Source organism: Anomaloglossus baeobatrachus, chromosome 1, assembly GCF_048569485.1.
Source record: "Anomaloglossus baeobatrachus isolate aAnoBae1 chromosome 1, aAnoBae1.hap1, whole genome shotgun sequence".
In the NCBI taxonomy this organism is placed as follows: Eukaryota; Metazoa; Chordata; class Amphibia; order Anura; family Aromobatidae; genus Anomaloglossus; species Anomaloglossus baeobatrachus.
The window spans coordinates 344,520,017-344,532,786 of NC_134353.1; the positions used below are offsets into that span (position 1 = coordinate 344,520,017).

At 47.1% G+C, this 12,770-nt stretch overlaps 1 protein-coding gene across 3 annotated transcripts in view; it reads right to left on the reverse strand.

Annotated features, from left to right (window-relative positions):
* CENPC (centromere protein C) overlaps window positions 1–12,770 on the reverse strand; it is a 290,257-nt gene that overhangs the window by 118,205 nt on the left and 159,282 nt on the right. For all 3 annotated transcript variants that reach the window (XM_075352390.1, XM_075352389.1, XM_075352388.1), the window contains 2 exons: window positions 3,148–3,412; window positions 2,726–3,065 (listed from right to left, as the gene is read on the reverse strand). In XM_075352390.1, the coding sequence (XP_075208505.1) occupies window positions 2,726–3,065; window positions 3,148–3,412 (605 nt within the window). The remainder of the gene's footprint in view (window positions 1–2,725; window positions 3,066–3,147; window positions 3,413–12,770) is intronic.

Here is a 12,770-nt window from a genome sequence, read left to right on the forward strand (position 1 = left end):
AAGCGTCAATGGATGAAGGGATGTCAAATATATAGAACGTCCCACCCCCGCCTGCATATTCTAAGCTGGCACCTTTAGTACCTTTCATGTGGCACTAAAGGGTGCCTAGCTTAGTATTTATCCAATAAAAAAAAAAAAAAAAAACAATGAAAAAAATGGCGTGGGGTCCCCCCTATTTTTGATAGCCAGTCAGGGTAAAGCAGACAGCTGTAGCCTGTAAACCACAGCTGGCAGCTTCATCTTGGCTGGTGATCAATTTGGAGGGCTCCCCAGGCTTTTTTTTTTTATTTATAAATAAAGAATAAAAAAAAAAATAATGTGGGGTCCCCCCAAATTAGATCACCAGCCAAGGTGAAGCTGACAGCTGGGGTCTGGTATTCTCAGGGTGGGAAGAGCCATGGTTATTGGACTCTTCCCAGCCTAAAAATAGCAGGCCGCAGCCGCCCCAGAAGTGGCGCATCCATTAGATGCGCCAATCCTGGCGCTTCGCCCCAACTCATCCCGCGCCCTGGTGCGTTGGCTAACGGGGTAATAAATGGGGTTGATACCAGATGTGTAATGTGTCACCTGGCATCAAGCCCAGCAATTAGTGATGTCACGGCGTCTATCAGACACCCGACATAACTAATTGACAGTAAACAAAAGCAAAAAAAGACAACAAAAAATTTTTTATTAGAAAAAACACTCCCCAAATCATTCCCTTGTTCTCCAATTTAATAAAAAAAAATGGGTCCGCAGAAATCCATATGGATGTCCCACGTCGCCTCTGGACCTTCTAGAATATGGGGGCACGTTCAGGGAACGTATCCCCCATTTTCTAGGAGGGCAGACCCTCCATTTGAGGAGAGTGGGTGCAAAAATCTGCACCCACTCTCCCCGGGTCACAGCTGCAGAGTGCCGAGCAGCCAGCACAGCTCACACTGAACACTGTGCTGGCTGTCAGCTGCTCTGCTCATGTGACCGGCCGGCGTCTGCTGTGAAGGAGGAGGGGGCCGCGGGGGATCAGCGCTGCGACCGGACAGGTATGTATGACACCGGGGGGAATTGGGGTGAACGGGCAGGGCCTGGGGGACATTTTTCTGTCGCATGTCTCAAGGCACATGCGACAGAAATCATAGGAGCAGGGCGGCCGGTGCGCTACTGTGCGCGCGGCCATGTTGGATTTTCGGGAGGGGGGTCGGGGACTCGGGGGTCGGGGCGGGCACTTTGGCGACACCGGGGGCTTTGCCAGGAAGTGAGGTCAACAGGAAACCTCTTGACCTCACTTCCAGGTAAATGCCTGCGTTCTGGCGTGCCGACAAAGGCCGCGGACCGCAACAAAAAAGCAGGTCCATGCGGTGTAGCTGCGTTCTGACCCCACATCATTGATTTCAATGGGGGCAAGAACGCAGCCACAACGCACAAAAGAAGTGACATGCTGCTTTTCTTTCCGCACCGATTTTTGGCATCCAAAACGCTGCGGAAAGAAACGCAGCGTGTGCACTGATTTTTCAGCTTTCCCATACACTTTGCTGGGAAAGCTGAACGCATGCAATTTGCCACTGAAACGCTGCGGTTCAAAACGCAGCGTTTCCGCGGTAAAAAACGCAACGTGTGCACACAGCCTTAGGGTGCGCTCACATGAGCGTATGAATCGGACGAGTGCATTGCGAGAAAATCTCTCATTGCACTTGGACCAATGTTAGTCAATGAGGCAGAGCAGTTGGTCAACTTTTTTCTCCTCCAGATTCTGGATGAGAGAAAAGTCACAACATGCTGCAATTTGCTGCCAAAATCGTTCGAGACTCAGCAATACAAGTCAATGGGTGCGAGTAAAAAAAAAAACCTGACGTCACACGGACCATCCTAGTGATATCCGTTTTTTTGGATACAATCTTACAATGTAGCGCAGAACACTGTAAATAGTACTATAAATCATCGATAGCTGCTGATAAAAAAAACGGATTGCACACAGATGACAAGTGTGAAAAAAAAAAAAAAGAAAAAAAAAAAATCGACCTACTCTCCTGGATGAAAATGGAACCATTTTTCATACGTTCGTGTGAGTCCAGTACTACTCTTATTACACAAAAAAAAAAAAAGCTTTAAATACATTACAAAATACGCTGCTTCCAGCACATAACCCCGAATGCCAGTCCCTCAAAGCCCACCAACAGATCAGGTTTTCAGGATTTCATTAGTATTGCACAAGTGATGGAATTATCACCTGTGCAATACTAAAAAAGTCCTGAAAACATGATCTGTTGATGGGCGTTGAGGACTGGAGCTGGGGAACGTTGCTTTAGGGTATACGCCCACAATCAGGGTTATGTGGTGTTCTGGAAGCAGTGTATTTCGCTGCATCAGCTGGTTTCTCCAGTGCAAGACACTCAAGCGTCTCTGCATGAGAAATTGGCATGCTGCAGATCAGAAACACACAGTGTAGGTCAGTTTATGCAGCTTTAAAAGCAAGCACAGTAGGTATGAAATTTCTATTAATCCCATCCACTGTGCTTGTACTGTGCAACAAAGCATTTTAGATACCGCTAAGTTACGCTGTGTCCAAAACACTACTAATTCTGATCATGTGCACGTACCCTAAAAGTGGCATTACAGGCATGATAGGTCACCTCCAATATGACAATATTATGCAAAAAAAATATATATATATATAAAATAGTATCTATAACAAAATCTAAGAATACAAATAGGAAAATGTGTACAAACAAACAAAAATTCACCTTACCTTTTCTATATTTAATATTGAATTTTGTGCCTAAATTCTCAAAAACGGATACAGTTCTCCTATTGCTCTTTTGCCTGAGGCTGCGCCTAGTTTGCTGCTTTTGTTTTGATGCTGGATTCATTATAGTTTTCTCACTTTGTCGGGAATCAATGTCTTTTTGGTTTTCAGCTAGAAATATATCATCTTCAGGGCTATTTTCGATCTCTTCTACATCGAGTGGCAAATCCACATCTTGGGATGCCAAGGGCTTTTCAAACTGCTCAACAACCTGCTGCACTCCCATGTCTGTAGTTACAGGTCCTGGTTCAACCCATTCTCCAATTCGTTGAAGAGCATCTTCCTGAGACACAAAAATGTTACTTTGTAGGGAGGAACACAGAAGCATTACTCATCTCTGCATATACAGACTTAAATTTATGTACCTGTTCAGGTAGCTTACTGGCTTTTTTTGGTGACTTGGGTGTCTTTTTTATACTGCATTTTTTTACAGTTCCCTCCGATTCAGAGTTTGCCATTTGCAGGACAGTTTTCTCTCCTTTACTGACAAAATCATTTTGTTTAGTTTTTGCTTTTACAGGCACTGGAATTCTGAATGGTTCAATTTTGCTCGATATTCCTTCTACGATAAACTCTTCACCAGTAATCTCAGGGGATGAAGTAGAAGGGGGCTTGTAGCCCACAGAAGAACTGTTTGAAAATAGAAAAGAAATGTTAATATGCAAATCTGGGAACATAAAAAAGAGAATTTTGTTTACTTACCGTAAATTCTTTTTCTTATAGTTCCGTAATGGGAGACCCAGACCATGGGTGTTTAGCTTCTACCTCTGGAGGACACACAATGTACTACACTTAAAAGTGTAGCTCCTCCCCCTGAGCTTATACACCCCCTGGTGAGCAGACCCAGCCAGTTTAGTACAAAAGTTGAAGGAGAATAGCCACCCACAAGTAGGACAGAGCAATAGCCGGAACAACCGGAAACTCTGTCCACGACAACAGCCGGTGAAAACACGCGGAACAAGAAAAGTGCCAACAGGGAGGGTGCTGGGTCTCCCATTACGGAACTATAAGAAAAAGAATTTACGGTAAGTAAACAAAATTCTCTTTTTCTTTATCGTTCCTATGGGAGACCCAGACCATGGGACGTCCCAAAGCAGTCCCTGGGTGGGAAATAAACCGAACAAAGTAAGAAGTAGGCAAAACCTAGCTTCACAAATGGGCGACAGCCGCCTGAAGGATGCGTGTGCCCAAGCTCGCATCTGCCGAAGCATGAGCATTCACTTGGTAGTGCTTCGAAAAGGTATGCAGGCTAGTCCAAGTGGCAGCCTGACAGACTTGTTGAGCCGTAGCCTGGTGCCTGAAAGCCCAAGAGGCACCAACAACTCTGTTCGAATGTGCCTTGATCCCCGGCGGGGGAGGCACCTGAGAACTCTGGTAGGCGTCCGAAATGGTCGATCTGATCCAACGGGCTAAGGTCGGCTTAGAAGCAGAGAGGCCCTTGCGCCGTCCTGTTAGCACAAAAAGATAGGTGCATCGCCTAATAGAAGCGGTGCGGGACACATAGATCCGGAGCGCCCGCACCAGATCCAGAGTATGCAGCGCTTTTTCAAAGCGATGAACAGGAGCCGGACAAAAGGAAGGTAGGGTAATGTCCTGGTTAAGGTGGAAAGGAGAGACCACCTTAGGAAGAAAGTCCGGAGTCGGACGGAGAACCACCTTGTCTTGATGAAAAACTAAAAAAGGTGACTCCGAAGAGAGCGCGGCCAAATCAGAGACTCTCCTGAGGGAAGTTATGGCCACCAGAAAAAACACTTTCTGAGAAAGACGATGCAAAGAGACCTCCCTAAGAGGCTCAAAGGGGGGTTTCTGCAAAAGAGTGAGAACCAAATTAAGGTCCCAGGGATCCTAGGGCCGCCGGTAAGGCGGAATAATGTGAGACGCGCCTTGCATGAAGGTGCGGACCTGAGCCAGCCGAGCGAGACGCCGCTGGAACAGTACTGACAGAGCTGAGACTTGTCCCTTGAGAGAGTTGAGGGACAGTCCTAGCTGCAGACCGGACTGTAGAAAAGACAGAAGGGTCGGCAAGGAGAATGGCCAAGGAGGATGGTCAGTAGAGCGACACCATGACAGGAAAATTTTCCAAGTCCTGAGATAGATCTTAGCGGAGGAAGACTTACGGGCCCGAGACATAGTGGAGATGACTTCAGGAGGAATACCAGAAGCCGTCAAAATCCAGGACTCAAGAGCCACGCCGTCAATTTGAGAGCCGCAGAATTCAGGCGGAAAAACGGGCCTTGTGAGAGTAGGTCTGGACGGTCCGGGAGATGCCACGGCATCTCTACGGACAGATGGAGCAGGTCTGGATACCAAGCTCGCCAGGGCCAGTCCGGTGCAATGAGGATGACTCGACAGCCCTCCATTCTGATCTTGCGCAGAACTCTGGGCAAGAGAGCTAGAGGGGAAAACACGTAGGACAGACGAAACTGGGACCAGTCTTGAACCAGTGCGTCCGCGGCGAATGCCTGAGGGTCGTGGGAGTGAGCCACATAAACGGGAACCTTGTTGTTGAGACGGGATGCCATCAGATCCACGTCCGGAGTGCCCCATTTGCGGCAGATTGACTGGAACACTGCCGGGTGCAGGGACCACTCGCCACCGTCCACGGTTTGACGGCTGAGATAATCTGCCTCCCAGTTTTCCACGCCTGGGATGTGGACTGCGGATATGGTGGACTTGGAGTCCTCCGCCCATTGAAGGATGCGTTGTACCTCCAACATTGCCAGGCGGCTGCGTGTCCCGCCTTGGTGATTGATGTAGGCAACCGCTGTCGCGTTGTCTGACTGGACTCGAATGTGCCTGCCCGCCAACAGGTGGTGAAAAGCTAGGAGAGCTAGAAGCACGGCTCTGGTTTCCAGCACATTGATTGGAAGGGCTGACTCGGACGGAGTCCAAATGCCCTGCGCTCTGTGGTGGAGATATACCGCTCCCCAGCCGGATAGACTGGCATCAGTGGTGAGAATCACCCAGGACGGGGCCAGGAAGGAGCGCCCCTGGGACAGGGAGAGAGGCCGAAGCCACCACTGAAGAGAGCTCCTGGTTTGTGGCGACAGAGCCACTAACCTGTGTAAGGAGGAAGGCAGCTTGTCCCAACAGCGGAGAATGTCCAGCTGCAGGGGGCGCAGATGGAACTGGGCAAAGGGAATAGCCTCCATGGATGCCACCATTTGACCCAGCACCTGCATCAACCGCCTGAGGGTATAACGGCGGGGCCTCAGCAGAGAGCGCACCGCTAGCTGAAGGGACTGCTGTTTGACTAAGGGCAACTTCACAAGTGCCGACAAGGTCTCGAACTGCATCCCTAGGTACGTTAGACTCTGGGTCGGAGTCAGAGTGGATTTGGGCAGATTGACCAGCCACCCGAATTGAGCTAGAGTGGAGAGAGTGAGCGAGACACTCCGCTGACAATCTGCGCTGGATGAAGCCTTGACTAGAAGGTCGTCCAGGTAAGGAATTACTGCCAACCCCTGGAGGTGCAGAACTGCAATCACTGCTGCCATGACCTTGGTGAATACCCGAGGGGCGGTGGCCAACCCGAAGGGAAGAACCACGAATTGGAAATTATCTTCTCCTACTGCAAAACGTAGCCAACGCTGGTGAGACACTGCAATTGGCACATGCAGATAGGCATCTCTGATGTCGATGGATGCCAGGAAATCCCCTTGGGACATAGAGGCAATGACTGATCGCAGAGACTCCATGCGAAAAGGCCGCACCTGAACATGCTTGTTGAGAAGCTTCAGATCTAGGATGGGCCGGAAGGTACCGTCCTTTTTGGGAACTAGGAAGAGATTTGAGTAGAAACCTCTGAACCGTTCCCGAGCGGGAACCGGTACAATCACTCCATTGGCCTGCAAGGCTGCCACGGCCTGTGAGAAGGCAGCGGCCTTGGAACAGGGAGGAGTTGAAAGAAAAAATCTGTTTGGCGGACTGGAAGAGAATTCTATCCTGTAGCCGTGGGAGATGATATCTCTCACCCACTGATCGGAGACGTGTTGAAACCAAGCGTCACCAAAGTGGGAGAGCCTGCCATCGACTAAGGACGTCGCTGGAGCGGACAGATAGTCACGAGGAGGCTGCCTTGGTGGCAGCAGCTCCTGCGGTATTCTGTTGACGCGCTTTAGGGCGCCAGTTGGATTTCTGGTCCTTGGCTGAGTTAGCGGACGAGGCCGAGGGCTTAGAGGACGACCAGTTGGAGGAACGAAAGGGGCGAAACCTCCACTGATTCCTACCCTGGGCAGGTTTCCTGGCTTTGGTTTGTGGCATGGAAGTACTCTTCCCGCCAGTTGCTTCCTTAATAATTTCATCCAGCTGTTCTCCGAACAGCCGGGACCCAGCAAAAGGGAGCCCAGCAAGGTACTTCTTTGAAGAAGCATCTGCCTTCCACTCTCGAAGCCACAAGATTCTGCGGATAGCGAGGGAATTAGCCGAAGCCACCGCAGTGCGGTGAGAAGCCTCCAGCATGGCAGACATGGCATAGGATGAAAAGGCCGAAGCTTGGGAAGTTAAGGCATTCATTTCGGGCATAGATTCCCTAGTGAGGGAATGCATCTCCTCTAGAGAAGCAGAGATGGCATTGAGAGCCCACACTGCTGCAAAAGTCGGAGAAAACGCGGCCCCCGCCGCTTCAAACACAGATTTGGCTAGAAGGTCAATCTGGCGGTCAGTGGAATCCTTAAGGGAAGTGCCATCAGCCACCGACACAACGGTCCAGGCTGCGAGCCTAGACACCGGGGGGTCTACCTTTGGGGAGTGAGCCCACTCCTTTACCACCTCAGGTGGAAAGGGAAAACGGTCATCAGAACCACGCTTTGGGAAGCGTTTGTCAGGACAGGCCCTGGGATTGGTCACAGCGGCCTGAAAACTGGAGTGGTTAAAGAACACACTCTTTGCTTTCTTAAGCAAGGTAAACTGGTGCTTTTCTGCCATAGAGGGTTGCTCCTCTGGTACTGGCGGATTGAGATCCAGTACAGAATTAATAGAAGCAAACAAGTCACTAAGATCTGAGTCACTTTCGGACAGATCAATGGGGTACATGGAGTTAGCCTCTGAGCCCCCTGTAAAGGCATCCTCCTCATCCTGCGAGTCAGCTCTGGAATCAGAGCCACGGGAGGAGGAGGGAGAGGGAACCCTGCGTCTCTTCCCAGGAGGACGGGGTCTGGGCCCTGATGATGAATCCTCTGTGAGCTCCGGTCCTGAGAGAGCCCTAGCAGCAGAGGCACCCTGTGAAGGGGGCTGATGCATACTCAGCAAGGTCTTGGACAGAAGTCCCATGGACTCAGCAAAGGACTGGGAGATAGACCTAGAAACGGATTCTACCCAAGCCGGGGGTTCAGCCACAGGAGCAGGAGCAGCCTGAGAGACCACTGGGGGTGAGACTCCAGGCTGTGGCACCGCCAAGTTAGAGCAGGCATCACAATGTGGATAGGTGCTCGGTTCAGGCAGCAGGAGCTTACATGCAGTGCATATTGAATAAAGCTTTGGAGCCTTGCTCCTCGTGTGAGACATGCTGCTGGAGTGGGGGCTCTGCCAGAGAATGACCCCCAGAGAGTATATACAGAGGTCCACAACCGGAGACCGGTTGTGGCTTACCAGACCGCTGGAGCGGTGTTGTGTGCCCTCCAGATCCCGAAGCCCGGACCTCCAAGCACAGCACCTCAGCAGGGATGCTGCAGACCAGCGCTGCAATGTGCAGAGAGAACGCCGGAGCGAAGAGAGGGGGCGGGACCTGCTTGAGGAGCGGGATCTGGAGGGCCATAGAGACCTACAGGGGAGGGGACACACACTGCAGTGGGGCGTGTCCCTCCCCTGTACAGAACGGCCGCCGGGAGGAGCAGAGACTGTCCCTCTGCATGAGTGACATGCGAGGGCAGTGAAACCGAAACTAGGCCTCCGGCGAAGGCGGGGCCTAAATTTGAGCGGCGCGGACGACGCGCAGGCACCATCTGCGCGGTTCTCAGGCAACAGCTAGAGAACCCGCCGGAAATGTCAGTAAATACAATAAACACACTCTCCCCCAACAATAAAGTACAGGGACCCCGAAATATAAACGTCTCAGGTACTTAGCTTCTGAGACGCAGGGCCAGGTCCCTGGGGATGAGTGCTCCTGTCCAGCAGGGTCCTGAAGGGCTGCGGATGGAGACCGGTCTCCTGCCAAGCATGGAGACCGTGCTGGCTCCCACTTCAAGCCAGAGCCCAGGAGGGATGGTGAAGGAGCACGGCATGTAAGGCTCCAGCCTAGGAATCAACCTTAACAACACGGCCGACACAGTGGGGTGAGAAGGGACATGCCGGGGGTCCAGACGTGGACCCCTACTCTTCATCTCGTTCAAAAAGGAAAAAAATCATACGAGAATGCATGTGTGGATGTATGCCTCCTGACACAAAGCAATAAACTGTTTGGGTCTGCTCACCAGGGGGTGTATAAGGTCAGGGGGAGGAGCTACACTTTTAAGTGTAGTACTTTGTGTGTCCTCCAGAGGTAGAAGCTAAACACCCATGGTCTGGGTCTCCCATAGGAACGATAAAGAAATTTACAATTCTACACAATTACTGGTAATCACGGAATGTCAATATACAGCAACAGACATTCTAAATAGTTTTTAACAATCACAAGGCACCACAAGTGCCTGACAGGTCTCTGTTTATGTACATGTTGATCACCTGTAAGGGTGCGGGGAATAGGTGGGCAGGGCCGAGCCAGATTAGTCTGGCCGGATCTCCAAAGCATATTTTCACTGAAACACCAGAGCATTTAAAAACACAAAATACATGGCTGCAATCATGCAGCTAGGATACAATTCATGCTGGGTGTGGTTTGAGAAGCATGAATTGCCTTTAATATATAGTTTAAAAAGGTTCATCACAATGCAATTTTCACATAGCTAAAATCCTGCAAACTTTCCATCCAGATTTGCAGCAGAAACTGCCTCATCTAATGGAAGTACTTCTCGATTAGAGAATAGATGAACTGCATATATATATATGCATATAACTTCACCCCTGGGCAATTTCCATTTTTCTTACTTTTTTTGTTTGCTCCACTTCTTCCGAGAGCCATAACTTTATTTTTCCGTCAATCTTGCCATATGAGTGCTTGTTTTTTGCGGGATGAGTTGTACTTTGAAATGAAGCCATAAGTTTTACCATATAGTGTACTGAAAAATGGCAAAAAAATTCCAATTGTAGAAAAATTGCAAAAACACTGCGATTGCATTATTGTTTTTATGATATTTTATTCACCGTGTTCACTATATGGTAAAACTGATGTGTCTGTGTGATGCCTCAGGTCAGTACAAGTTTATAGATACCAAACATGTATAGGTTTACTTTTATCTAAAGGGTTTAAAAAAAATTCAAACGTTTGTCCAAAAAAAGCGGACATTTTTTTCATTATTTAAATAATTTAAAATAAAAGTTGTGTAGGGTCTCTCTTATTTTGATACAGAGTTAAGATAAGCCCCCGGCTGGGGGCTGCAGCCTGTAGCCGTATGCTTTATCTACGCTTGGTATCACAATACGCCAATTTATTTATACACCACTATAGGCATGAGGGTAATCCAGCAACAAAGTCCAAGGGATATTAAAATCCAAAAATTTTATTAAATCAAATTAAAATCCATATAAAAAAAAGGTCCACACAGGGTATAAACAACTGTCAGAGAGGATGCATTTCGAACCCAATGGCTCTTAGTCAGTCTCTACTGAATGAATGGAAATGGACTAATTAAAATAAGCTGTGAACTCAGTGAGGACAGAAGTGGGAGGAGAGTAAAGAAGCCAGGATAAGGAAGAAAATAAAAAAAAAAAAACACCAAAACACCAAAAAAAAAATAAAAATCATGGAAAAACATTTTTTACAGATGCATTCAATAAATAAAGTGCAAGTCGCTCTTGCGGTTCATGCCTAGAGGAGATCGTGTATCCATAGCAAAAATCCAAAATGTTTCTCTGCATAATAATAATTCCTTCAAATTCCCTCCCCTCTTTGGCAATCTAACCTTCTCAAGAGCAACCACCTGCAAAGTGTCGATATTACCAGCATGGTTAGAAAAAAAATGCTGTGATGCCCCCCCGATAGATTCCTGGTAGTAGTGGTGTGATTAGAGTCATAAACATGCTCTGAAATCCTACGTCTCAAAGGACGGGTCGTACTGCCAATATACTGAAGGCAGCATTCACTGCAGGAAATACAGTAGATAACATGATCGGTGCCGTAATTTATCATATCCTTAATTTTAAAAAGCTTTCCATTAACATTGGAAGAAAAATTTTTTGCACCCACCATGAATCTACAAAGACCGCAGGATTTACCCCCACACTTGTAAGACCCATATGTTGGAAGCCAATTAAGACTAGTATTAGGATTAACATTTCTCAGAGTTGAAGCTCAGTGATCACTAGGGGATAATCGACTGCCCAGAGATGCATTTTTCCTAGACACAAATTTCACACCTTGATCAAGAATTTTGTATAGGGTTTCATCTGACAAAAGAATAGGGAGGAATCTCCTGATAATATTTGTAACCTGATGATAATTTCTATTATATTTAGTAGGAAAAACCACTGGGTTTTTTTTTAACAAAATTAAAAGTTTTTTTTCTTTTTATTCACTGACATGTCAAGATACTGTTCCCTATCCTTGAGATTCACTTTATTTTTGGAATGATCCAGATGAGCTTGGGAGTAACCCCTCGCTTTAAATCTCTCATCAATAATTGTAAATTCTTCAGCCAAATCAGCAGCAGTAGTACAACATCTGACCGCTCTGACATATTCACCCGCTGGTATATTTTGGATCACATGACGGAGATGGCAACTTTTGGCATGTAAAAGTGAGTTGCCAGAGCACGGTTTACGGTACAGTTTGCTTTCAATAACCCCCGTCATGTGATTACCATAAAGGGACATATCCAAAAAGCTGATCTTTGTAAGATGATGCTGATATGTGAAGGAAAGATTGTGTGCATTATTGCTGATTTAGCTGATAAAGTCCCCAACAGTTTCAGAGGCTCCCTGCCATATAATTAAGACATCATCAAGATATCTCAAGTATATGGCAGTATCAGAAAGAAAGGGGTTGGAGAGATTAAATATGAATTGTTCCTCCCACCGGTGCAAAAAAATGCACGCTAATGAGGGCGAAAATTTCGCCCCATCGAACAGCCTTAAAGCTGAAGATAGAACACCCCCAAAAATGAAAAATAAATTATTTTTCAAAAGAAAGTTTGTTAGCTCAAGGATAAGGTGTTGCAAATCAGATGAATAATTGGTGTATCTCTCCAATGAACTTTTAAAGGGCCAAAATAGCCAAATAATGGGGGATACATGTATATAGAGTCTGTACATCACAGGAGATCCAACTATACTCCTTTTGCCATTTGATACCAGAAATAATGTTCAAGACATGCTTACTATCTATTATATGACTAGGAGAGGCTATAGCCAAATCCTGTAAATGATCATCCAGCCATTCGGATAAATGTTCCGTAATCGACCCAATTCCAGAAACAATTGGACGGAATTTTGGAGGAAACATATTTAGGGAGCGCGTGTAGTAGTGGAGTCAGGGGGCAGGTCGGGATAAAAAATTCCTTCTGTTTTTCATTAAATAGTCCCATATGAAAACCCTCCAACTAATTGCTCTAGAGAATTCCTGATACCATGTACAGGATCTGTATGGAGTTTTTTATATACATTGGTGTCACTGAGCATCTGACATAACTCCCTCTCATATAAACCGACATCCAGTACTACAACTGCGCCCCCTTTATCCGCATTACGGACAATAATATTAGAATTATTTTTTAATGATTGTATAGCCAATTTTTCTTGTTTAGATAGGTTAGAAAAGGAAGATTTTGATTGATATTGTAATTTAGTTAATTCCTTTTCAACTACCGTCTGGAAATCAGACATTTGATCACATCGGGATTCCATAGGATAATATGAAGGATTAGGAATCCTCCTGGAAATAGAAGAATCATCAGAC